Below are 26528 nucleotides of genomic sequence, written 5' to 3' on the forward strand. Positions count from 1 at the left end.
ATGAACCCCAACAGGCCCACCTCAAGACACATCATAATTAAAATGGCAACATTCAAAGACAAAGAGAGGATCCTAAAAGCAGCAAGAGAAAAACAACTAATAACATACAAGGGAGCTCCAATAAGGCTATCATCAGATTTCTCAGCAGAAACACTACAAGCCAGAAGGGAATGGCAAAAAATATTCCAAGCAATGAAAAACAAAGGTCTACAACCTAGAATACTATACCCAGCAAAACTCTCATTCAAAATGGAGGGTGAAATAAGGAGCTTCCAAGACAAAAGAAGGCTAAAAGAATACATCTCCACCAAACCAGCAATGCAAGAGATGCTAAAGGGTCTGCTCTAAGAAGATAAAGAAACAGAGAGAGACAGAGAAGAACACAAGTACAAAGGGGAAAAATGACAGTGAATAAGTACTTATCGGTAATAACCTTAAATGTAAATGCATTAAATGCTCCAATTAAAAGACATAGGGTAGCTGAATGGATTAGAAAGAATGACCCACATATATGCTGTCTACAAGAGACCCACCTTAGAACAAAAGATCTACACAGACTGAAAGTAAAGGGATGGAAAAAAGTATTTCAAGCAAATGGGCATGGGAATGACTGGGAATGACTTTCAAAGGTAATAAAAGCCCGCGAAATAAAAGGCCTGCTGCCATGGTTGGTTGTGCGGTCCACAGCAATCTCTCCAGGGAAAGAATGAAGGTTGTTTTCCTGAAAGATGGCTAGAAGGGACCTTAAGGCACAATGGAAAACCAGAAAGACTTGGAAAGGACAGGTGTGTACAGGCAAGGATGAATGCCAGGTATGTGGCCCAGCTTCTGTGCCCTGAAGAGCAGACTGAGGGCCACCCTAAATGTTCCTTGGGTAAGTTCCAGCAAAACAGAACTAAAGATCATAAGTGATCATTTGCTGCTCTTGTTATGTTTATGCAAACGAACAGGATAAATTAAAAATGGACTTAATGTAGCCCCTTTAAAGACAAGGAGAGTAATCTTAGGGAGAAAAATCATTACTCAAGGAAAATCACAATGATCAGTGGCAGACTGTAAAGTAGGGCAGCTAACCGTCTTAAAAGTTTCTTCTCACTTAAAAAATGGTTTCACTTGAAAATTAAACCATATCTGTGATATCACCAAAGAGATTCAAGTTGCAGGCAAGTAGAATGTCAAGTGCCTTGCAACTGGATGTCTTCCCAATAAGACAGTCTTACAGATTTAGAGACTTGTTTGTTGGCTATGTTACATAAATTAACATGTGTTTTCTGTTTTCAAAGGGCATAAGCCTATGACCGCATTACCTCAGTGATTGTCTGTACGCAAAAGGCTCACTTAATCCTCTCTGCAGCGCTGCCTCCTGAGACTCAACGGTTTGGCTGAACTAAATGGCTGGGTTGATGAAGAATAGGGTGGTCTGTGGGCTTCACTTTAAAACTGAATTCTCTTTTCTATCCTAATGGCTTGGACAGAAAGGGCCCAGAGGTCTGAGAAGGGGGAAACATAAACTATTTCCCTCAGCCCAAACTAAATATAATGGGCAAAAGGGTTTTGGACAGGCGAGATGTGCCTAGCACACCTTCCTCCAAAGAAGCCCCCCCCCCCTTTTTTTTTTCTCCTAATGTGGAACATTGAAAAATTAATCCCTGCCTTTTGTCACCTAGTAGTTATGGATTGAATGATGCTTTTTAACCCTTTTTGCCAAATCTGTTCCCCCCAGGACACAACAAGGATGCCAACCTGCTAAACCAAGCACGCCGTTGTCCGGAGACAGCCAACTGACCTGGAGTCTGCACAATCCTTCCCCATGTGGGAAGGCCACCCTCCCCTCCACACCCCCACTATTATTAGGGATTTCTGGACCCAAGGGTAGGTAGGACGACGACCATGTCCAGCTTGAAGCAGCTAGAGGAGCTTGAGACCTTCGCCCATTGTCCTTTACAAGATTACAAAGGGTCTTAATATCTGAGAGGGAGGGATAGTTATTTTTTACGAACCATGGGTACGGACTTGGGGGGGGATGCTGGGGGAGGGAGATACTGGGTGGAGGGGAGTAAAGGGGAAAAAATTGGAACTACTGTAACAACATAATCAATAAAATATACTTTAAAAAAAAAAAAAAAAAAAAAAAGAAAAATGATTAAAACCATGTCATCTTCACAAGAATATGCAAATAAAATAATGGGACAGGAGAGAGAGTCTGATGATATGTCATAGTTCACTAGGAAACGTCATAGATCACTAGCAAAAGACACTGTTCAATGCACTTTGGCTATATTTTGCTTTTCAGAAAGAAAAAAATTATATTCTTATTTCATACAAGAAAAAAATCAGATGAGTTAGGAAACTAAATGTGGACATAAAACTGGAAACATTAAAAGATAGTATAATTTCATATGAGAAAAGATTTTTTAAGCAAGTCACTGAAAAAAAGCATTAACATTTTTGACCAAATAAAATATATAAAGGCTGAACATCAAAATATACTCTAACTTAGTCTATAAGTTCCTTTATGAAAATGCTAAGTGCAGCAAAACTAGTCTAAGGTGTTTGAAATCAGAATAGTGGTTCTTTGAGGAAGGGGTGGGTGGGTAGTAACTGGAGAAAGGTATAAGGGAGTCTGAGTGCTGGTGAAGTGTTTTCTTCTGACCTGGGTGATGAATACCCTTTTTGAGAAAACATCAGGCTGCACATATAGATGAGGTCCATCCATAAAAAATCCAGCCACTGTTAATATAACAAGAATGGTTGGTTTGAATGACATCAATGTAACCTGGCAGCCAAGGAGAGTGCCCTGGATTGCACATACATGAGCAATGATGACTTCACTGTACTATTCAGTGGGGGTGGTAGTCACCGTTGAATAAGCATGTGTACTGTGTGGCTGTTACATTTGAAATGAGTGAGTAGAGCAACAAATCTACATCAAATTTTGCATTAAGCTTGAACATTCCTCTGTGGAAACTATTCAGATGATTCAGAAGGCCACAGCTATGAGCACCTGGTGATTGGCACCTTCATCACAATATACCAGCTCATGCATCATGTCTTGTGCAGAGCTTTTTGATGAAACATCAAATCACCCAGGTGACTCAGCTCCCCAATAGCCCAGATTTGGCATCTTGTGACTTCTGGCTCTTCCCAAAACTAATATCATCTTTGAAAGGGGAAGAGATTTCAGATCGTCAGTCAGATTCAGAAAAATATGATGGGGTAGCTGATGGTAGTTTGGAGAACTGTGTAAGGTCCCAAGGTGCCTACTTTGAAGGGGTGTGGGGCATCATTGTCCTTTATACAATGTTTCTTGTATCTTGTATTTTCTTCAATAAATGTCTATTTTTCTTAGTACACAGCTGGATACCTTCTGGACAGACCTCATATATGCACTTCCATATATACGTTTAAAAATTCTAAATAAAGATAATCTAAATAAAATTAAAATGCAAACAGTCTTGGAAAGTAATTGGATTAGTTATAAAGGAAACAGTATCCAAAATAAATATTTTAGCAAAATTTTACAAAATCAAATTAAAACAATAAACCATTTTTTAATCTATAATATTGACAAGACTATGAATGTGGAATGCAAAAAAGGTAGGGAAAATTATATTTTCATATGAAACCAGTTGGAAAATAAACTAGTTTGAACACTTGGAAGAGCAATTTAGCATCATTTCTATTAAACTGAAAGTTCATATACCTTACAACTCAGCAGTTACACTTTGGCATATATGCCCCAGAGCAATATTGTTGTGCATCATGAGGGGATCTAAAACCAACTTCATATACTGTAACCAGGTTTTTTTCCATGAAACAAAAATAATAAAATGTTTGGAAAAGAAAAATACCAAAATGATGGTCCCTGTGGAGCTACCAGTCTTCTCTGGACCAACTGAAGAAGCTAAAGAATCAAGTTTTCCGAAAACTGTTCATTTAATATTTTAAATTTTCAGATTGTTCTTACAACCTTTTTAGTACCCCAAAAAAGCCCATTCTATTATGAATTTTTGTGACTCTTAAGGTTTAGGGTGGCAGTGGGATTTTCTTTTTTTAATATTTGCATCTACCAAACTCAGGTTGACAAACCTGTCTAGCTCCAATTTTTTTTTTTCCTGAAATTTCACTGACCTCTGATATCCCAAAGTCTAAGAATCACTATTCTGCTTTATACCTCAGCTGTTTCAAGCAGATCAAAATCACAGACTGAAACTTTCATACCCCAACTAGTGAACCAATCACTCACTATTTCTTTTTTTAACACATTCAGTGAATGAATGTTGAGGGGACTGAGGCATATAAATCAGTTAGCTTGATTTAATTCCACAGTAAGGCCTTTTAAAAATGTGTGCCATTGTTCACAAGGGCATGGTACTAGAAGGAGATGGATTATTATCGCAAATCCTTCATCACTGTGAAAAGCAATCCATGGAATGGGGCAAAAATTGCATTTCTATTTGAATATGATAGCACATGAGTATAGCACTAAGTGACCTGAATAGGGAAGAATGTAGAGGATCAAAAGAGTAAAGGTCTAGACCCACTGGATTTAAGTTCGAAAAGGAAAACAAATGTTAATAGTCCACAACTAAATGTTATATTTTTTTCCATAAGAAAGCAATGGTGCTATTGATCTGGGTCCAGCTAGAAGAGCTTTCTTAATCTGACAGTAGAGAAATAACATTTGATGGGAGACAATTCTCCTTAAGGCTTGCTTTAAATGGTAAAAAAAAAAAAAAAAAAAAAAAAATGCTCAAAATATTCTAATCTCATCTATAAAATTTTCTGCTCCCTTAACTTAACTTTAAAGGACTTTATGGTATTTTAGGATTATGAGTTCAATCATATATCTACAGTAAAAAATGCTTGCTTTTACTTACTATACATTAATGATTTTTAAGTAACCCTATCATTGTTCTTTCATATAATTTCTTCTGGTTGCAAATTCTGCACATCAGGAATCATCGAACATTGCGAATTTCCTAATCTCTGCTGATTCTATAACTACAGCTTCCAAATTTGAATGCTTTTAGGGACTGAGCAATAACATAAACATGTGAAGTGACAATTTGGAGTGGTGAGGACTTGGTGAACAGAAGAGCCCATGTCTTCATTTTTGCTCTACGTGGATTTTGAAAACATGTAGAATTCTAACAGGAGTGTCAGAATATCAGTGAGCAATTTGCTAAAGTTCTAAAAAAAAAAAAAAAAGGAAGGGAAGAGAAACAGATGACCTTTTAAAAATGAAGGTCTGCTTTCTTTAACTTACGGCTCCGGTCAAGTATAGAGTCAAATCCCAGAGCAGGTGGCATGATTCACTCTATAGCAGCCTCCCTGAGGACAAAGCTCAGATGGCCTCAAGTGGTCAGTGCTCTTTTCATTTAAACTCCATGACTCTTTTTGTCCTGACTTTACTCAGTGATGACCAAATTTTGTTTTTAACCAAGTACAGTTCTTCTCCTAACTCTATTTTGCCTGAGAAAACCCTTTTATTATCTTTAGCTAAGAAGACACTATCCTGAACTTACATCATTAAAAAAGAAATCACTAATAGAGGTAAATGAATAGAAGAAAATAATTCATGTAATAAAATGGATGCACTCAGAACATCCTTCACATTCTCCAGTCCTAAACTCTGCTATTTTATCTGCTATAAGACCTTTTTAAAATATGTGCCATTATAAGAGGAGAAAAATCAGTATTACAGAAGACACTGTTGAATAGATGTTTCTGTAAATACTCCACGAATCTCCCAGAGGGTGCCAGCATCTCTGAGAGTGAAAGTGTCTCAGAGAAACTCTGTGAAGCATAAGCTATGACACTCATATTAAAATATTATTTCAAGAAAGCCCAGAACCAGAGATTTTAAAATGGACCATCAAAGCCCAGTTCAGAATGAGAAGAAACACCAAGAGCAATTTGAGAACTCAAGGCAGTCAGTGAACCAAGACTGAACCTCTTTACCGCGGCCCTGCCCAGAGATGTATTATTGCAGGGCTTTGTAACGGCACTGCTGTTTTCATAGTTGTATTTACTACAAAAGTTCTTATGGCTCCCTGTGCAAATGGACAAGTCTCACATAGTTTGTACTCAAGGCCAATAGCGAGTAAGCTTGAAATAGAAATAAAGGCAGAATAAAGTGATATCTGGTAGAAAAAAGTAGAAAATTACAGTAAGATGTGACTCCATTGGTTCATCTTCCCCATTTTACAGAAACAGAAACTGAGCCCTGACAGTGACAAATTCAAAGCAAGAATACTCTCAGTAGCAATCTTGGTTTTAATTTTTTTTACTTTATATTTAGTTATTTTTTTATACTGTATAACATTGCCTGCATTGATAAAGACTTTTTAAAAAATCCTATTGAAGTATTAGAGAGATATATAGAAGAGCAAATTAAACAGATGTACATTTTTTTAAATAATAAAGCAAGCACTTACACAACTACTACCAGGGACACACCAGCTGTTCCCCCATGCACTTGCATTGCACTGTCCTCACTGCGCCTCCTCCTCCCTCCAGAGGAAACCACTCCCTCCCAGAGGTGATGACTATTCGCTTACTTTACTCCATAGTTGCACTACTTAGATATGTATCCCCAAACAATGTATTTTTAGTGTTGTTTATTTAATGGAATCATATCACTGTATGTTAATTTTGTCTGAGATTTTTCATCCAACATATATTTGTGAGATTCAACTAGATCGATGTATACAGCTGTAGTCGGTTCATTTTATTCCTGTGTAAGAGTCCACCATGTGAAAATATCATATTTCCTTAATCCATATGATTGTGGATAGACTACTGGATGTGTCCAATTTGGTGCTATTATAAATTAAACTGTTATAAACATTCTTGAATATGTCTCGTGGCTTACATGTGCAACAGTTTCCTTTGGATATATACCTGTACAGAGTATAACTTCTGTGTTATAGAGTGTGAACATAGTCTTCTTCAATGCTTTTAGCAGGAAAAAAATGTAACTAACTCTAACTGTAAATGTTTTAAACAATAAGAACATTTACTGTTTTACATAACAAGAAATCTAGACAAAATGAAAATTTGTGTTTGTTTCAGCACTCAATGATGTTAGCAAGGATCTGGGAAATTTCCATTTTCTGCTCTGCCATCCTGAGTGTCCCTTGTATTTCATTGTCAGGCTAGACCCTCATAGTCACAGGATAACTGCAACAGTTCCAGACATCATATCCAATCACAACCAGATCCAGAGAAGAAGAGACCATCTTCTCCAATGTTTTTCTCTTAGGTATTAGAAAACCTTTTCCTAACCCCCCCAGCAAACTTTCTCTCACCTTCAAGGTAAGATTTACATAGCATGCTCTGCCTAAATCAATCTCTGAAAAAGAAAATAAAACCCATCTAAGCAACCAAGATATTCAAAGTATACCCTCACAGACTGGAGAGAGGACCCTTCCCTAAGAACCTAGCTATGGGGAGAAAACTGTATCCTTCATCTTTTTCCCCTAACTTTTGCTTTCATTAAATATAATGATGAACAGTTTTTACTGTACCAAATAAAATTTTAAACATATACTTAAGTAGAGAGAAGAGCATAATGAATCACGTAATAAACCCTATCCCATCTTTTGGCTCCATAATTAATTCATGACCCATCTCCTTTCATCTATATCCCTTTCACTTTCCTATCTCCTCCCCCAGATTATTTTGAAGTAAATACAGCTGTTGTGTCAATGCATCTGCAAATATATCAGTATATATCTTTAAAAGATCAAGACTCTTGAAAAACAACACCACAGTGCAATGATTACATCTTAAAAAACAACTTTCCTAATACCTACAAATATCCTGTTAGTATTCAGATGTCTCCAAATATCTCATAAATGTGAATGTGTGTACATAAAGAGTTTGTTTGAACAGAGATCGAAATAAGTCCCAAACATCACAGTTGGTCTTCTAAGTAGAACCAGGTATCCTTAAAAAAAAAAAAAAATCAATGTTTTATAAATGAGGAGGATGGGCAGTTGAGCAAATGCCCAGCACAGGCTGGAGCCCCTCGGCCAGTGGTTCTCAACCTGTGGGTTGTGACCCCTTTGGGGGTTGAATGATCCTTTCACAGGGGTCGCCTAAGACCATTGGAAAACACATATATAATTACATATTGTTTTTGTGATTAATCACTATGCTTTAGTTATGGTTGGGGGTCACCACAACATAAGGAACTGTATTAAAGAGTCGAGGCATTAGGAAGGTTGGGAACCACTGCCCTAGGCTAATAGGCCCCAAACAGGCTGTGGGTGGTCTTCTTATAAGACCCACTGATGATGGTCAGCAGCCACACCTGGAAATGCTGTAGCAGGCATACCACGAAGAAAAGAGGATCATCAAAACTGAGTAGGGAAGAGCAGGGAATTAATGTTAATTCCACTACAAAAAGAATCTGTTTTTAAGAAATCAGCTATTAGCAAAAGATTAATAAAAGTGATGAAAGACCAGAAAATTATAGTTCTCTGGCAAATGATACCTATTGATTAAAATAAAACTTAAAAAGATAATAATTTCAATGCAACACTTCTTTGTAATCAATTTTGCTTTTAACCTGCACTTAGTTTTTAAAATTAAGTGGTAAATCCTTGAAATGACTAATATTGAATTTGAAATTGTGTTTTCTTTAAAAATGTGCAGTTAAGATAAACTGCTAACAGAAGTGATATAGTGCTAATAAGATTTTTTGCTGTTGTCTGTTAATATCTCTCCTGCTTCTAAAAATTATTTGCAGTAACAAAATAAAATATACAGATTTGATAAGATGGGAAAAACACCAAAGCAGAGTAAAAAGGAAAAATTCAAGAAATGACAGGAGAAAAGGAGAATAATTAAGCAGAAAATAGGCAAAAGGAAGGAAATAATCAAACAGAAAATAAGGGCAAGAAAAATCCTCATAACTTCAATAAAGTAAATTATACTTTAGTTTACAGAGCACTCTTATTATATTTAAAGAAATAAAACTTTTTAAAGTTTATGTCCTCTTCTCCATGTTCCAACCTATATCTTTCTGTCCAATGGTCACAGGTCAGAGGCGGTAGTTGAATGCACAGAAAAAAAAGTTGACTATCAGCACAGTTTCTCCAAAGACGTGGCAGGGGGGCTATGCCCAGTGAAGGGTCTAGGGCCATTGTTCTCAGCTAGGGCAAATGTATCCTCAGGGGACAGTTGGCAATGTCTGGAGGCATTTTTGTTTGTCCATCCATGGGAAAGATACTATAGTACTCTAGTGGGTAGGAACCAAGCTACTGCTAAATATCTTACAATGCACAGGACAAGCCCGCACTCCCCACTCCCAAAAAAGAATCAGCCAGCCCCAAATGTCCATAGGGCCTGGTTGAGAATCCCTGATTTAGTGAATAAAGATGTAAAACTACCTGGAGGCCCCAGTCTATCATGTACCATTAACATACATAGAATGACTTCTCTCTCCTTTGTCTAGCAAATTCTTTCTCTACAATTTTCTTTCCTTGTCATTACCTTCATCAAAATCAAAAGGCATGCTTTACTTAACATCTCATTTCTAGTTTACTGCCCGCTCCCACTGATCACCTGGCTCACTTTAGTTCACGAGCACAGATTATTTTATTTTATTTTGTTGCTGACATTGTAATTCACTACCTCTCACCTAAAGAATTACAGTGGTTTCTGTTTTGTCTACAATGCCAAAGCTATTAAGTCCTCATCCTAACACCAGGCTTATCACCCATCAATGGCTAAATCTTCGTTTTTGTAATCTCGCCTTAAATTTCCACAGCTGCTTCGCTCCATCCAAGAGATCAAGAGATCTTTCTCCATCTCATCTCCTTCACCTGGTTCAACCTGCCTCCTGGTTGTCTCTGGCTGCTTTGGTAAAGAATAATTTGTGGAAAAAAAAACCCAAATTACTTTTTAAATGCTTCTATCATGGATAAATGCGACAACAGCAAAATCTCCTACAAAATTCATAAACCTTAAAGGCCTAAACAAAAAACATTTTCAAGCAAAAAAAATAAAATAAAATAAAATAAACATTCAACTCATAATTTTTTATTTTCCAAAAGGTCTAATTAAGAATGTTTGTTTGTTTGTTTGTTTTATAAAAATATTGGTTTGGCAGCAAAAAAATTAGGGAAATATAATTCAGATATTTTTTTTCAATTTGGGTTTATTTTGATCTTACAAATATTTGGGAGGGGGGTACATGTTGAACCCTACTGGCAAAAAATAAGATTAAAATAGAATATTATAGTTACATTTTTCCATTAAAGTCCATTGCATAAGAGATTTACTCTCTTAATGTTAAGTCAATAACATTTCTAGTACAGAAATTGGAGGTGTTTGGCCTGAATAAAAGAAATATGGGCCTACTTTTAAGTATTTAAGAAGTTGTTACACAGAAAGAATAAATAAACTTTCAAAGTTGCTCACAAGGAGCAAAGCAGGACAAATGAGAGGCAATAGCAAGGAGTGAGATTTTGACTCAATAAAAGGAAGAAGTCGTACAGCTACTCTGATTTTGAAGGAGCTTTAGCAATGTCTCACGACCATCACTTCAGTTAGGAAAATGTGCCCTGACCAAGAACTGCTGGCCTCGGCTTCAGATTTCCCTCCTTGACGAATGAGGCACTCTGCACACACCAGCCTCATGACTTCACATTCTCATTTTTTCAGAGCCTCGGGATCCCAGCTTCTCTCAGCATCTGGGCAAGCAACCAGCCCTAAACGTCACACTTAGATGCAATTATGCCACTTCCGTGTTCAATTGCAGGAGCCCCCTACTGTCTGCAAAATAAAGTTGTAGCTCTTAGCAAAGTTATGGCTCCTTCACAATCTGCTCACCACCAAACCACTGTCCCACCCCACGTGGATAAGTAAAGATTTGATGTGAAATAGGTAGAATTTTTTAACTTACTTTTATATATATATATATATATATATATATATATACACATACATAGAGAGAGAGAGAGAGAGAGAGAGTGTGTGTGTGTTAAAGGACTGACTTAGGGAAATGTTATAGATACAATCCAGCCAAATAGTATAAGAAATTTAAGAAAGTCTCCCAAAAGAACTTTGTGCTCAAGTTAGAGAAATGTGAACCAGTTAGGAGGGCTTTGTGAGCAAGGGGAAGAAGGAAGTGTATTTCTCCCTTCCCTCCCTTTAAAAAGTGACCATCAAGTACTGATTAATGGGTAATTGTTGGCCTAGAAAGAGATTTCCAATGGTGGAACACAGAATGTTGCCTGTCCAACTGTTACCGAACAAAAACTGGGGTTCTGCTGCCCGCTGCCCATAGGCAAACTCCAGAGGTGGAGGTTTGGTGAAAAAGATAAGAGGTCCTTTATTCAAAAGCTACACAGTTTAGAAGAATGGCAGCCTTCCGCCTCAGAGCCATCCCATCCAGAACACCCAGAGAAAGACCCCACCACTCTCTACCAGACCAATCCAAGATTGTGCAAGAGTTCCTTCTCCCATTAAAAAAGAATGCTGTCCTTTGGGAAAATCACAGGCAGCCGCTGCATAATCATTCAAGCAACTCAGCTTGTCCCCGCTTCAGGCTTCTCCCTGGAGACCTCGAGCTCACAGCCACACCACCAGCCACCGCCGTCCTTGCAGGGGTGAGGTCTGCCATCTGGCCATGCAGATTCCAGGGCCCTCCTGTGCACACATGCTCCAGCTCAGGCCCTGGCTTCCAACAGGGCGAGCAAGAGGAAGAGAAGAAAATGTATTTCTCCCTTCCCTCCCTTTAAATCTCCCAACCCAAAATTCCAAGCATTCCAGCTGGGTCCAGCTCGCCAGCCAATCCCATCCATTTCCCAGGCTAGACTGGCAGATCAGCACCTCCCCCTGGCACCATGTTCCAGAAGGAAGCAGCAGGACTTTTCCCTCCATTAATTACCCTTACCGCCCTCGCACAGACTCCACACAGGGCCCCTCCTTCCATGTCTCTGCCTGAGGGTAGGGAAATCTGTTGTGATGGGCTGCGTGAGTAGCATGGCTTGCACCCCTGCCACCTCTGGTGTTTCATGTGACCCCTCCCTCACGTGGCCCCTTCTCTGCCCTGGTCTGGCCAGGTCTGATACAGATCTATCTGTATCACAACCACATGGTTAAAACTATGGAACTCGTGTTCATCACATTTTAAGACCATGATGCTGAGAAGGAAAGCAAATACAGGGAACGGCAGAAAGAGGAAACAAAAAGCTAGGAGGCCAGGTGGAACAAAAGAAGATGAAATTCAACTAATTCCAAAACCAAACTACAAAAGTACAAGGCAGGGAGACAGTGATATTGCAAGACCATTTATGGAAAAGGCATAAATATCTTATTCAATTGCAAGCTTAATGTAAGTCAACATGTGACTCTTCAAGAAAATGAAAATAATATGACCTTGGGTTGTATTAATAGACATACAGTAGCTATAATAAAGGAGATAAATGTTCCTCTGTCTTCTACAACCTAAATGGTGAAGGAACTAAGAATATTTAGCCTGAAGAAAGAAGGTGGATTGATCATTCTCTTTAAATATTTAAAGAGATGTCATGTAGAAGCAGCTCTTAGAAGTTCAGCACACAATGAGTAAAATATATGAATAGATAAGTTTGAATTTTCATCCTAACAGTGAAAATTGCCATGGGAGAGAATAAGGTCTCCATTACTAAACTAGACCAGTCTCATACATGATATAGGTTGGATTCGAGTGCTACAGAGGTGATCAGAATGAATGACTGTTAGGTATTTTGAACTCTGAAATTCTACAGTTTGGAATACCCCAGAAAGCTAGAGTCATTGGGTAAAGCTGTGATAGTGGGTTGTGAAAAATGGAGATTGGTGAGAGAAAATTGCTCCATCCTCAAGAATTATGAAGCAAAGCTCTTGCTGTCTCTGGACAAAGTCTTACAGAGATGAATTGCACTTCCACACTCATTCCCTATTATAGAATTATAGGGAAAATTCTCTTTCCATTTTATGCCTTATAAAAGTTTTAAAATGTTTCCTCTTCCTGAACCTGCAATATCTCTTTTCTACGTTGTGTAAAATATAGATTTTGGTAGGTATTTTTCAGGAGCAATTTTTCAAGTGTAACAAGTAAAAGCCTAACAATAAATTGTAAAATACATTTTGTGGTCCTTATGAGACAGTATAGTGAGAAGCTAGGAAAATTCGTTGGCAAGTGAAATAGGAAAACTAAGACAGACAGCTGAACACAGTGGCTGAGCAATTTATAGCCAGGTGTTGATGGTCACCAGGGTGAAGAACCTGAGAGCCTGGCAGGGTCAAAACTGGGAAAACAAGGACCTTGCCCAGAGGGTAAATATTCCTCCCTGGAGATAACATCTAGGCCTCAGTTGTATTTCAGCTCCAGGCCCAGAAAAGCAGGTTGGGCACACAAGAACCAATTGCAATGAATAAAGACTCCCTGTCCTGTCACTGACCAATCAGGACATAAGGACCCTGAAAGATTACACCTGGAGAACTAGTGAATATTCTACTGAAACCCTCAGCTAAGGTTCCCACCTGCAAGAAAGAAATGAAAATCTCAAGACAGAGGACCCGGAGTGCACACCTCTCCCTCTGGGGAGCAGCTGGTGTCACTTCCCATTCCCTTTGTCTTCCCCCACCTCTTTCTCCACAGGCACCATCTCCTAAACTCTAAGACAATGGGCATCTGGCAGCTCATCCCAGGCTAATCCCCTGTACCCATCCCTAAGACCCCTTTCCTCTGACTTCCCAGTGAGCTAAGGCAAGCCAATCCAAGCTCTCCTGTTGCTTCTTCTATGCTAAGCCCTTCCTTGTTTCACTGTCCCCAGCTTTAATAAACACACCCTCCTAGTCACCTGGACTCATGTTGTGAGATCTTTCCTACAAAAAATCAAGAACCCACATACTACAGTTGGCCCTAGGCAGGCCCCTGTCCGGTAACACTTAGAACTAAAATTTGTAGTTTTAATTAATTTTTTATTTGCATTTGTGTTCCACAGACATCAAATAGAATAAACCTATCTGCCCACACCTATGGGTCTCCTTATATCAATGCCCAGATGATGGCTTTGGTCTGTTTTAGCTTTGAATATTAGTGACAATCTAGGCCCAGGTCCCAGCCCCAAATGACCCCGCAGAGGCCCCACAGCACTCCAGACCACTACAGGCGTGTGGGTGCCAACAGGGCTGTGCACACCGCTGCCCCCGTCCCTGATGCCTGGGGGCCTGTGCCCCACAGTGCACACCCCTGCAGCAGCACCCTGCTCACGCACATGTACCTGTCACAGTGGACTCCACTTACAAAACACATGTTCAAAGGTAAAATTATCAATAATGTCCTAACAGCAACAGCAGAGCATTAAACCAAACACAAGGCCTCCTTCGGGAGCCGGGCCCATGCCACTGCACAGGGTGCACACCCACGGGGCTGACCCTGCGGGGAGAGGAGCCCTGCAGTTGCTGTAAAGTAAATGGGATATGACAATGTTATGCTGTCATCTGAAGAGCACAATAGGAAAAGAGACTTCTTTCCTTTCTATCTTACTGTACTCGTTTCTCAAAAATACAGCTCTCAGCATTTCTTCTGGCCTTGCACTGCCTGAAGCTGAAATCTTAAGTTATAATTTTCCCTACATGGCAAATTTGCCAATTCGTGTTTTTTTAAATTAATGGTTGAAACTTCTTTTCTTATTAAGATGAAATCCAACAGACCGGTGATGGCCTGCTAACTCTTATCCACATGTAAATTTGCAGGCATTAGTTTTTTAGAGGCAAAAGTTGTTCGTCTACATTTTTTAGTTAACTGAAGCCATTTTTAAATAGTACAAATGGCCAAAGTCCTTTGACCAGGATGGAGGCTTGTCAGGATTTTCATGGGAGCACACTTTATCCATCCCCCAGGTCTTACACCCTGGAATAGCAATTCTAACAAGTCTCTCACTGCCTGCCAGGTCCTGGGTCCCAAACCTATCCAACATTTATACTTCCCCCTAAGCTGCTCACCCAGCGGTCGCTCTCCACCTGGTGTCTTCATTAACTGTAATAACAGTCACCCCAGATCCGCCCTGTAACTGCCTTTGTATTGTGACATAGTCTCTTAGTGTTTTGATCTAGTTTCTCACCTTTAAGGGTCTTCCTTTATTTCTTGTCTTGAGTTTCATTTGTGTTTGGCAAAAAATGTATATACACACACACACCTTATTAAGTACATACATTATTCCCTCACTTATCATGGGTATTACATTCTAGACCCCACCACCACCCCTGCGATAGGGGAAAATCCGTGAAGTAGGAATCTTACATTTATTTTAGTATTTATATATATTTTAAGGCTTTATAAACCCTTCCCACACATATATAAACCACTCCCAGTTTCTTATTAATCTTTCCCATTCCCTTATTAACCTTTTCCACTTTTATAAACACTACTTATGTTCTTAAACATATTCTACACCCTTAAACCTATGTAACTTTAACAACATATATATACAGTACTACAAAATCCTGCGATATAGAGAAAAATCTGCGATAAATAATTAAATACAATATTTTTAAAAATCCCGCGATACAGTGAGGCTGCAATAAGTGAACCACAATATAGAGTGGGACTACTGTATTTACACTTTATTTCTTCTTTTTCTTTCCAAGTTACCAAGTTAATGCTGTTTACCCATTTTGTTATAAAGCAATTTGTTTCTGAAATATTTTCCCAAATCACATATACATATGTCAATACATGTATACACTCTGTTTCTGTTACTTATTACTGAACATTTTCCCCATATGCTGAGTGCTTTCTACACTTACAGGCACTCAGCCAATGAGAATTGACAGTCACTGCAGAAACCCTTCCTCTGAGTGTGTAACCTTGTTTTCCCACAGCTAGCATGTCCTACATGGTGTCCTTTTCCCCCTCAGCCTTTATTTCTGATAATTATTTTGGGTGTGATCAAGAATTTTTACTCTTAATAGATAAAAAAATGTTTGAAAGTAATAGAGTTGGACTTGCCCCAACGAAAGCAAGGAACATATCGCGCTGGATGCTGTATTTATACAAGTTGTAAGGCAGCTGATGTTGCCCTCAAAGAAATAGATGTGGAAACATAGGGTGAGGCCCAACAGACAATTCAGAGGCTGTTGGAAAACAAATGACATTAGAGGGGAATCATAAACATCTCTGTAGCCTGGGATAATTGACCTGCTATAGTCTGAAAAAATCTAGAAAAAAACTGAGCCAGAAGCATGTCAAGACTTCTTTTCCTTTGAAGAGAATGGAAGTGGTATTGTTAATATGAAATGCCAGGAATACATGGTTTTGAAAGCTGAGCTGTAACAATCTTGTGTGACATTATTAGCAGTTTTATGTCCTAAAACACAGCCTTTTTGTCAAAAATGGTGTACATATATCACGTAATAGCAGCTCTATGTAAAACTTATCACTATAAGGACTATTGTCTTGTAATTTACCCTAATCCTAAAATAATTACTCAGCTAACATGAGTTCATTATATTTAAGTTCATTTTCCATTTAAATTGTACTTTAAAGGTTATCATGTAAGATACTAGTTAGCAACATTATCTTTGTCAAAACCAAGCACATGCAATGTTTAAGGCACTGGAGGGACACAAGGGTAGGATATGTGGCCTCAGCACTCAAGGATTTTATAGCCTCGTTTGGGGAAAAGAAAGGTGCCAGTGAGCATGTATGGAAAACAAAGGTTAAGTGAGTTCCGAGGATAGAGAGAATGCCCAGGTAGTCAGGGAAAGATGTACAAGGCAAGTGGGACTTGGCTGGATGCCAGTAAGGATTAAACTGCCATAAGGGAGAGAATGACAGAGGTTCCCATGCAGAGGTGTGGAGGAAGGAACACAACTGGGGTTTAGGAAGGAGAGTGAAGAGCTTGAATTAAATGACGAGCTCACATAGGGCGGGAGTGGGGATGATTGCATGAGTCAGGAATTGCTTGATTGCATGTGACAGAAACCCAATTTGAACTCTTTGAATCAAAAGGGGGAAGTTAGGATAGCAGAGTGTCTTGCACAATTCAAGAACAGAAATCTGGCACTGGACCTGAGAACAACCAGAATCAAGTACTCCTGTTGTCTGTCTTTCTGCTCCTCTGAGCTCATGCTTCATCCTCTCTGGTGAAAAACATGGACACTTACACTCCCCCGCCCCCACTTTACAGCCTCAACAATTCAGAAGGAGACAGAGAGAATGGGCTTTGTTCCCATATCTAAGTTCTTGAGAAGGCTAAGGTACAGGATTAGTTGATTAACATAAGAGACTCCTTCAGGAAACCTGGAGATTAATACAAGGGATGTAGGGTAGTTAGGAAAAGATGTGTTTCTAAGAAAAGTGTTTGGAAGAAAAATGGTTATATTGGAAATACATACATGTTACATATAGCATGCATAAACATAGTAAGTCATGCTAAAAACTAACATGGCACATTTTGTGCTTCTTAACTTGGAATTACAAACACTTAAAACCTCACATCAAAATGCTAACCTGAAATAGAATTGATTCATCCCTGTTATTCTTCTCCCCAAAGAGTTCAGTTCACCTGCAATTATAAGAATGAAATGCATTTATCTCAAGGACTCCCTGCTGCTTTGTACTTTATGCCAGCGTTTAAACAAATACAACAAAGCAGGGAGATGGAATGTGGACAGTAGATATAGAACTTACATTTCTTAAAGTGTTAAGGATGCCATAAAACAAATATAAATTTCTCTCTCATGCTTCTAACTATACCTTTTCTGCTATGTTTGTGCTATGTGCCATAGAGTAGACTGTGACTCCTAGTGACCCTATGAATGACTGAGTTCCACAATGTTCCATCCTCAACAGCCCTGCTCAGCTCCTGTAGACTCACACCTGTGGCTCCTTTTATGGAGTCAGTCCGTCTCATGTTTGGTCTTCCTCTTTTCCTGCTGCCTTCTATTTTTCCCAGCATTGTTGTCTTTTCCAAAGAACCCTGACTTCTCATGATGTGCCTGAAGTAGGACAGCTTCAGTTTTCTCATTTTTGCCTCCAGCACTATTTCAGGCTTAATTTTCACTACGACCCACTTGTTCATCTTTCTGGCAGTCCAGGGTATCCACAGAGCTCTCCTCCAACACCATATGTCAAATGAGTCATGTATATATATTTTTTCTATCAGCCTTCTTCACTGTCCAACTTTCACATCTGTACATAGTAATTAGGAACATGAGGGCATGGATGATCTTAGCCGTGACTTCTCATGATTTATCTTTGCTCTGGATGACCTTTTCCTATTCTTTTATTGCTGCCCTCCTGGGTCTCAGCCTTCTCTTGATTTCTGGCTGCAATCTCATTTGAATTGATGACTGAACCAGGGTAAGCAAAACTTTAACAATTTCAATGTCTTTATTATCTGTTAAAGTTGTGTACTTTTTCTGTGGTCATGATTTTTATCTACATTTTACTATAGTATTGAAATAGAGGTCTTGTTTAAGTCCAGAGCTATTGTACAGTCTTTTCTAAATGAAGGTAGTAATGATTCCTTGTAATATAAAATTAGCGAAATCTTAAGCCTCAAAGCATAATATACACCATAAAATCCTGATATAACATAGTTAATCTCCACTTTGAGGGCTAGCTCTGTTCCCCTCAGTTATCATTATAAAAAGTGTTACTCCAACTAGGAAGAAAGAGCAACTAGTTTGTGAAAGAGTTCTGTGTGCTGCTACCTTAGTTAAAGACAGCAAAGCAGGGGGACAGAATGTGGACACTGGATGTAGAACACTCATTTCTTGAAGTGTTGAAGATGCCATAAAACAAATACCAATTTTGCTATTTGTTTACTGGAACATTCCTCTTTGCCTCATCCAAGGGCCTTCAACCCAGGTCTGTGATACCAGGAACCTACCTCAAGGCCAGGGCTCAGCTTCAACAGGAGCGGGAACTTCACTGTGTACCAGCACCTACAACAGTGCCAAGACCGTAGTAGGCATTCAGTAAATAGCAAATAAATGAATTACATTAAGTGTTTCTATCCATAAGTGCATAATAAAAACATCCTCCAAGTGAAAAAAGCAAGATTAAAATGGAGAGGTTCAGTGAAGCATGAACTACACATCATTTAACTGCTTCCTTCCTTTAAAAATATCTCTTCTTATGTATGAACAGTAAGCTCTTCTTCCCATACCAAAGCTGAATACTTCCAAATTCTTTCATTCCAATTATGCGAGTGTTCAGGGATAAAGCTCAACCTCTAAAGGACAAAGAAGTTTCTTGCAGAGACTCAGCCAGATGGCTCAGGACACGGCTCTGACCTATTCTGATTGTCCAATGCTTCCTTTGATAAATAGCATGATTGCACTGCCTGGAAAGGTAATTTCTTCTATCAGAAGATGCTGCCAATGGAATAATTCTGGACCATAAAAATTTTTTAAGTAAATGATAAGAGTGTCATCAAATTCAATCAGTAAGCTAAGATCAACTTTTACTGTGTTCCTTGGAAAACCAGACAGCACAGAGTATACTCTGTGAATTAAATCTGTCCATGCCCGAACATCCAGTTTTATACAGAACACCACATGTCTTTCTGCTACACTCAAGACATTTTCTTAATTAGCATAAATGAAGAGCATATGGTGAGAGGAAGAGGGAGAGCAGGCACCAGGAGTTTGAGCTACCTATGGCACTCCAGGGAAGGTATGCAGTAGCAGATATAAAGGGCATAAAGATCAGTAATAGCATAAATCAGAGCTAACATGTATTAAACACTTGCTAGGCAATGTGCTAAGAGCTTCACCTATGTGATGTTACTTAAGCCTTGCAACAATCCTGAGTATGTTCTATTTTAATCCTTATTTTACAGATAAGAAAATAGAGGTTTAGAGGTTAAATAACTTGTTCGTAACTAACAAATGGTAGACTTGGAATCTGAGCCAATATCTTTCTGAATCCAGTTTTTTCACACTTAATTCCCACATGTACTGCTTTATAGAAGAGAGTTATAGGCTTAATCTCCTCTTTCTCTGACTCCCTTCAGAGCCAAGGCATTGTCTCTCTCCTTCAAATGCAGTTTAATTAGACCTCAAAAGTAGGATTACTTCCTATTCTCTCCACACCGCTAGACCTGTTCTTGCTGAGTGTGCCAGTTAGGATGTCTTGAGATGCAAGTGGCAGAATAACCAACCAAAAGCAGACTAAATAAAGGATTTTGTTGTTTTGTGTTGTTTCACATGCAGGAAATCCTGAAGCTGGGCAGGCCTAGTATTTGTTCAATAGCTCAGTAATGTTATCACAAATGCAACCTCTTTCAGCCCTACCTTTTTCAACATGTTGGCTTTTATCCTCCAATCTATCGCCCCATGATTGTGCACTGTTCCACCACCCATGTGCACCCAAAGTGAGGAAGGAAGGGACGGGAACAATGCTTATACATTTTTCTCTATAGATGAGGCAAGAAATCAACACTATTTCACCTCATGCCTCATTGGAAGTGTGTTTTAGGGTCATCCTTAGCTGCAAGCGTTGCTAGGCAAGCATCTGACATTTTTATACTCTTGGTTGTTGACATTAGGTCCTAGGATCAACCAACATGAACGAATGGAAGGGTTGTTGAGCCAGCAAATAGAAGTTTCTGCCACCTACCTGCTGGTCTTTTCTTGTACATGACACTCCTGCCCAACTTCCTACTTAAACTCTTTCTTTCCTGGCCAAGGCTCTTGCTTGGCTTGCCTCTGACCTCCTTAGTCACTCCTCAGATTTGCCCCCAATACCTCTACATCACTGGTGAAATAGGAATACTGTACTCATTCCAGATCACAAAAGTACCTCTGGGAAACAGGCCAAAACAAAATATATTGAGTTGGCCATGAGTGATAGGGAGCACTGAGGACTGGGGATAAACTGCAGAATGCATACCTGTTTTAAAAAATACTCAAATTCGCATTTTAAAAACACTAGGCTAAGAAAAATTCCTCTGCAGACCAACTGTATCTATCCTGTGGACCTTCACTTTGCAACACCTGAATGATTGCCAACACTTCAGTTCTAATATTTTGATATGACTTTCTCAAAATAAGTTAAATACTCTTAAGAGCCCATTAACACTCTGAGGTCCAAGTGATATGTGCCTGTTTTGGCTGCTTGGATTGATGTAACAAAATACCACAGACTGCGTGGTTGAAACAATAGAAATTTGTCTTCTCACAGTTCTTGAGGCTAGAAGTCCAAGTTTAAGGTGCCAGTACAGTAGGTTTCTGATGAAACCTCTCTTCCTGGCTTATTGAGAGCTACCTTCTCTGTCTTCACATGGTCTGTCCTCTGTGCATGTACAAAAAGAAAAAGAACTCAGGTGTCTCTCCCTCTTGTTATAAGGGTGCCAGCACTATAAGATAAGGCCCCACTCTATGAATCACTTAACTTTAATTACTTCCTCATAGGCCCTGTCTCCAAATACAGTCACAGTGGAGGGTTAGGGCCTCAACATATGAGTTTTGAGGAGACAGAATTTACTCCATAGCAGTGCAAGTCACTTCTCACAGAGATGAAACTTGCCAAGTAGTATTGGTGGGGTACACTGGACTGAGGACTGTGGTGAGAACATTCTGGGTCATTTTAGAGCCATAAGTTCCAAGTCAGTCGGGTCATCAGAAGACGATGATACAGGCAGGCACCTTAGACAGAACCTTAATGCTTACACAATTAAAGGCTTTCTTCAACCAACACAGCCTTATAAGCAGGTAAAATGGATTCCACCCACCAGATGTGATTAGGTCACAGGATAATGGCTCTACTGAAAAAATATCCTTAACAATTCTATCTAAAATTGTTAGAAATTCACTCCTTTAGATTATTTTGATTTTGTGTTTTCAAGAGTCTTTTGTTGTAATGCAAATACCTATGAACAGACTCTTACATTTGTATTTGTATTGGCTAATACTTAAAACAGACAAGGGCAATAAATAGAAAAAAGAGGTAATAGAAACAATATAAAACCCTACAGTGCAGTTGGTTTCAAATACAAACACACACACATGAGATTTTTGATGTTACCTCCCTGGAGAATCACTTCCTAAACTACAGGAAACCAAAATGGGCAACTTTTATTTTATAAACAGAACTAAATATTGAAAATGGGATATTTCACATATAATCCAGACTTATCTTCATTTAAAAAATCAGATGATATGGAAACCCTGAGTCTACATTTCCTTACAGTAATCATCAGCATTAAATAGTGGCTACTCCTGTTAGACGGGGCATACATTTTCCTATTCGTCACAGTCCTTATCCTGATATATTGTTGTCCCTATCATTATGAGGCATGCCAGTTACTATTTACCACTGTGTTTTTACTGAAGCTTTTCTATAAACGAGAAATATTTCCTGTAATTATATCTCCATCTAAAAGTGGAAAAGAAAATACTGACTAGTAGGGCACTTCCAAAATATGGAAAAAGCATATGGTGGAGAATTCTGGTGTTTACCAGCATCTGGTGCTCTCCTGCTTTTCCTGGGCCATAGTCACATAGACTGAAAGGATTAAAAATGGATGTACTTTCTTTATACCTTCTTCTCTAGCCAAGTGCAAATGATTCAGTGGTGGACTAGGGAATGGTGGAGCCACAAGTGTCAGTGGATTGCATCCCTGAATGACAGCATGGAGCAGAGCTCTCTACTGTGCTCTGCAACATGAGTGAGAAATGTAGTATGTTAAGCCACTGAGATTGGAGGGTTGTTTATTACATCAGTCAGCTGCCTTGCCTGCCTGAACTAAAACAGAACATGCATTTTTTTGTGGGAGTGAAAAATATCTTGCAAGTTTAATAAGCAACAAAGTTTGCCCTCCACTGCTTCATTAATTTACACTACCTTTCAGGCCTCTGTAGGCATCTCAACTCCAGAATAAAAAGCTAATGTTTTGTTAACTTTGTTTATCTTTTCAAAGAACTAACTCATAGTTTTATTAATCCTTTCTATTGTTTTCCTATTCTCCTTTTAATTTATTTCTGCTCTAAGCCTTATTATTTCCTCCCACTTGCTAACTTTGGGCTTGGTATTTCTTCCTTTTCTAGTTCCTTGAGAACTAGAAAGTTAGGTTCTTGTTAGGTTGTTAACTTGAGATCTTTCAATTTTCCTGATGTATGAAGATAAGGTGTGCCTGAAGAAAGATGGGTTATAACAATGGCAACTCAAACAAGATTGGCTAGGGGAGCCAAGATTTGTAGAAGTGGGATGCAAGATATATGCCTGGAAAAGGGAGGGAGAGAGAAAGGGAGGGTCTATCTCACTTTTGTCAGAGCTGGCCCTGGCTGGGTCCTTGTGTTCTCCTCCATTCAATGACCTCTCCCTCCCACATACACACTGTCTCTTTTGTATTCAAACTATGCATATCGTTTGCACTTTTTCTTGTTGATCCTGAAATATCCTTTGGCTATTGGAGTTGCTTCATTTATTCTCTGTCAAAATGAAATGATGAATTTAGGATTAATGGCATGGCCATTAAGGATGATAAGGCCATCCTAGTCTCCCTAGTAAAGAGTTCCTGTATGGGAGAAAATGATGGAACTCTAGAGCAGGAATTTCAGTTGGCTTAAATTAGGATTCTGGAAACAACACAGACTTACTCAGGCTAAATCAATGAAAGTGGATTAATTATTTTTAAAAATCAGAGAGCTTATGAGAATTCAAGAGCAAATCCCACAAAAAACAGTTGCTTTGGGGAAAATTCTAGGGACTTCCACAGCAAAATGACAAGGGAGTCATTTACTTTCTATAACATAGTATAAGTTTAACATTCACAGTGTGTTTTTTTTTTTTTTAAATTATAAAAAACTCCCTCTTTAATCAAGGCTTTAAACATGAAACAGATTTCTTGAATAAAATGGAAAGTTTCCAATACATTGAAACGTAAATCACCATACATACAACACCTGGCAGGGGAAAAAAACAAAAAACAAACAGCATGTTCACACAATCCCTGTAACAGCCATGGTCTTATTCTCAGATGCTTCCTCCATCTGCCAAGTGTGTTCTGCTGCATACAGAGCTCACCATGGTTTCTGGGGTCATACTCAGCAGAGGTTGCAGCCCAAAGAGCACTCCTCTGGCTGGATCATGGTGCTGTTGGTTTGGCTCAAGAAGCAAAGCAGTCACCAGCACATCAAACAGTGTATTTTAAACATCCTTTAAATATGAAAGTGAGAAACAAGAAGGCAACATAATGTTATCAGAAAGATGTTAGCAAGTGAAGACAGCTGTGTAAAATGTGAGGCTGAAAGGTGGTTGCCCAGCTTCATTTCTTTGGCTTCTTGGGCAGTGGCCGCCGGAACAGCAAGATGTGAGGCTCTGGTTCATGGATCATATAATGGACCCATCCCTGACTCTGCTGAACACCAAGATTCCTCCATTCAGATTCAGACATCAAATGGGTTTTAGGGACCAGCTTGGCTATGTCCTTGGGCAACATGACATGCCGGTACTCGAACTCCTCATCGTCGTATTTGTCCGAATAGTAAATTTGTTTATGCGACATGATCGCTCCTCTTGAGAACCGACAGCGCCGGGCCTCCAACCTCCAAACAACTCCCAGCAGCACACCCACAGTGTGTTGATTTGATAAAGTTATATATCGCAAAATGATTAGCTAACACCTCCATCATATCACATAATTACCATTCCTTTGTTGATATGGATGCTTAATTCTCCTCCACGATTAATTGGTTTCCTCAATATATACACCAAACCTTTTCTACTTCAAAACTTCTACTTACTACTTATTCTTTCTTCTTTTAACTTCTATTTGTTCATAACTCCTTTTCTGTCTCATGAATCTTAGCTTCCCCTTAACTGCACCATGAGCTCTTACTATCACTTGCCTGTGTCAAGCCCAGTCATATGGATGGGCTGATAGTGAGAACTGTGATGCTGACAATGACCCGGAGTAGAAGGGCTGTGGCCCAAGCAAGCACTGGGATTGACATTACCAAGTTATTAAATCCCAATGGCTAAGCTTCACAGATCTGTGGTACATAGTTTTATCAGTGTTTATGTTGAAGCTTCTATGATTAGGCAAGGCAAGAATATGCATTCTTTTGTAAATAATCATAAAATTGGCCACAGCTAAATGTGTGAGAATACCTACTTGAATACTAGCAAGGCTCGGTATTGGAAATAAATTTCACAGGATACTCATTTCTTGTTACCTTCATCTACCAATCCTACCTGCCATGTACATGTCCAGCAGTTTTTGAAATACAGGTAACTTTTAACATTTTTGATGAAGAAATATACGTGTGCAAATAGAAATTTTTAAATAGTACACAAGGATACCCTATAAAACTTAAGTCTCCTAGACTATCCCAGCTTCCTATTCCCCTTCCCTAAAGGTAACCATTGTGCATCTATGATTTTTATTTAAATGGATTTAAATGTAAATGAGTAATAGTAGCCTTAAAAGTAAAATGGGAGAGAAAATCAGTACTTTGCTTGAATAATTGTGTGGGGTTTATGGACTATGGACCCTAAGCACAGTCTCCTTTTCTGTTCCCGTGGTCTCTAATGAGTCTCACTGCCCAGCTAAAAATCTCAGAAAGGAAATCCCACAGCACAGACTGACTACCTCCACCATATCCCAGCAAATGCTCTTTGTACAAGTCCGATAGTATCTATTAGCCTCTCCCCAAAATATGTGAATTGATGAGTTAAATTCAGTTGGTGCTCTTTCAAAGAAAAAGCAGATTTTAGGGCAAAAACTGTCCCACTGCAGTAAGAAAAATCTGTCCATTCAGAAAAAGACCCACAGAAGCCCAGCCTGATAAGTCAGAATCCCATGTAGACCTTTTGTCCTCCCACCATCATTTATATACCCCAGTACATTGTTTTCTTTCCAAATAACAAATGCTGAAGGTCTGAGTTAAAATAACTTTTAATGCTTCAGGAAATTCCATAAACCTTTGTTGATGGAAGTAATATCTCCTCCCTACTCCCATGACACAAAAATCTCTGGAGTTATTAATGACCATCTAAAACCACTATGGGAATTCTGTCTAAGATTCTTGCTTCTACATGTCCTCTCTCTTACCTTTTGAGGCCAGGGAGTAGTCTTCTGTTTGCCTCCCCTATACTCAATTCCCAACTCTGCAGAAATTTACTTCCCAACAAGAGAAAGCTAATCTTATCTTACCCCCAAAATAGCTAAGGTATAGTTATCCCTCTAGAAGCTGATACCCTTCTTAATGATAATCTAGGACAAGCGTCCCCAAACTACAGCCCACAGGTCAAATCTGGGTATCAACTTATTTGTGTAAGTAATACTTCATTGGACTGGCTGGTTTGGCTCAGTGGATTGAGCGTCGGCCTGCGAGCTAAGTGTCGCTGGTTCGATCTTCCAGTCAGGGTACATCAGAGAAGGAAAACTCTGACTCCAAAAAACCTCCGCTGCCTTGCGGCATACCTCTTCAGGGGAAAGGCTAAGGGAGTAAACCCCGACAGAAAATCCGGAGCCGGAGTCCCTAAGGCGGTTTGACGTTGTAGTCAACACCGGCAACTCCTGCGG

The 26528-nt window shown here is 39.1% G+C and overlaps 1 protein-coding gene across 1 annotated transcript; it reads right to left on the bottom strand.

Annotated features, from left to right (window-relative positions):
* Positions 1–24205: 24205 nt before the first annotated feature.
* LOC150008816 (cyclin-dependent kinases regulatory subunit 1) lies at positions 24206–24565 on the bottom strand. The gene has a single exon (XM_090279022.1). It carries the CDS (start codon positions 24504–24506, stop codon positions 24267–24269), a length of 240 nt encoding a protein of 79 aa, XP_090135148.1. The 5' UTR covers positions 24507–24565; the 3' UTR covers positions 24206–24266.
* Between the last annotated feature and the right edge of the window lie 1963 nt (positions 24566–26528).

The sequence above is a fragment of the Furipterus horrens genome, unplaced genomic scaffold (assembly GCF_987537825.1).
Source record: "Furipterus horrens unplaced genomic scaffold, mFurHor1.1.pri manual_scaffold_5, whole genome shotgun sequence".
Taxonomy (NCBI): Eukaryota; Metazoa; Chordata; class Mammalia; order Chiroptera; family Furipteridae; genus Furipterus; species Furipterus horrens.

What these genes read in the sequence shown, in the direction of transcription:
- LOC150008816 (XM_090279022.1), bottom strand. Translation starts at nt 24,506, where the DNA reads ATGTCGCATAAACAAATTTACTATTCGGACAAATACGACGATGAGGAG.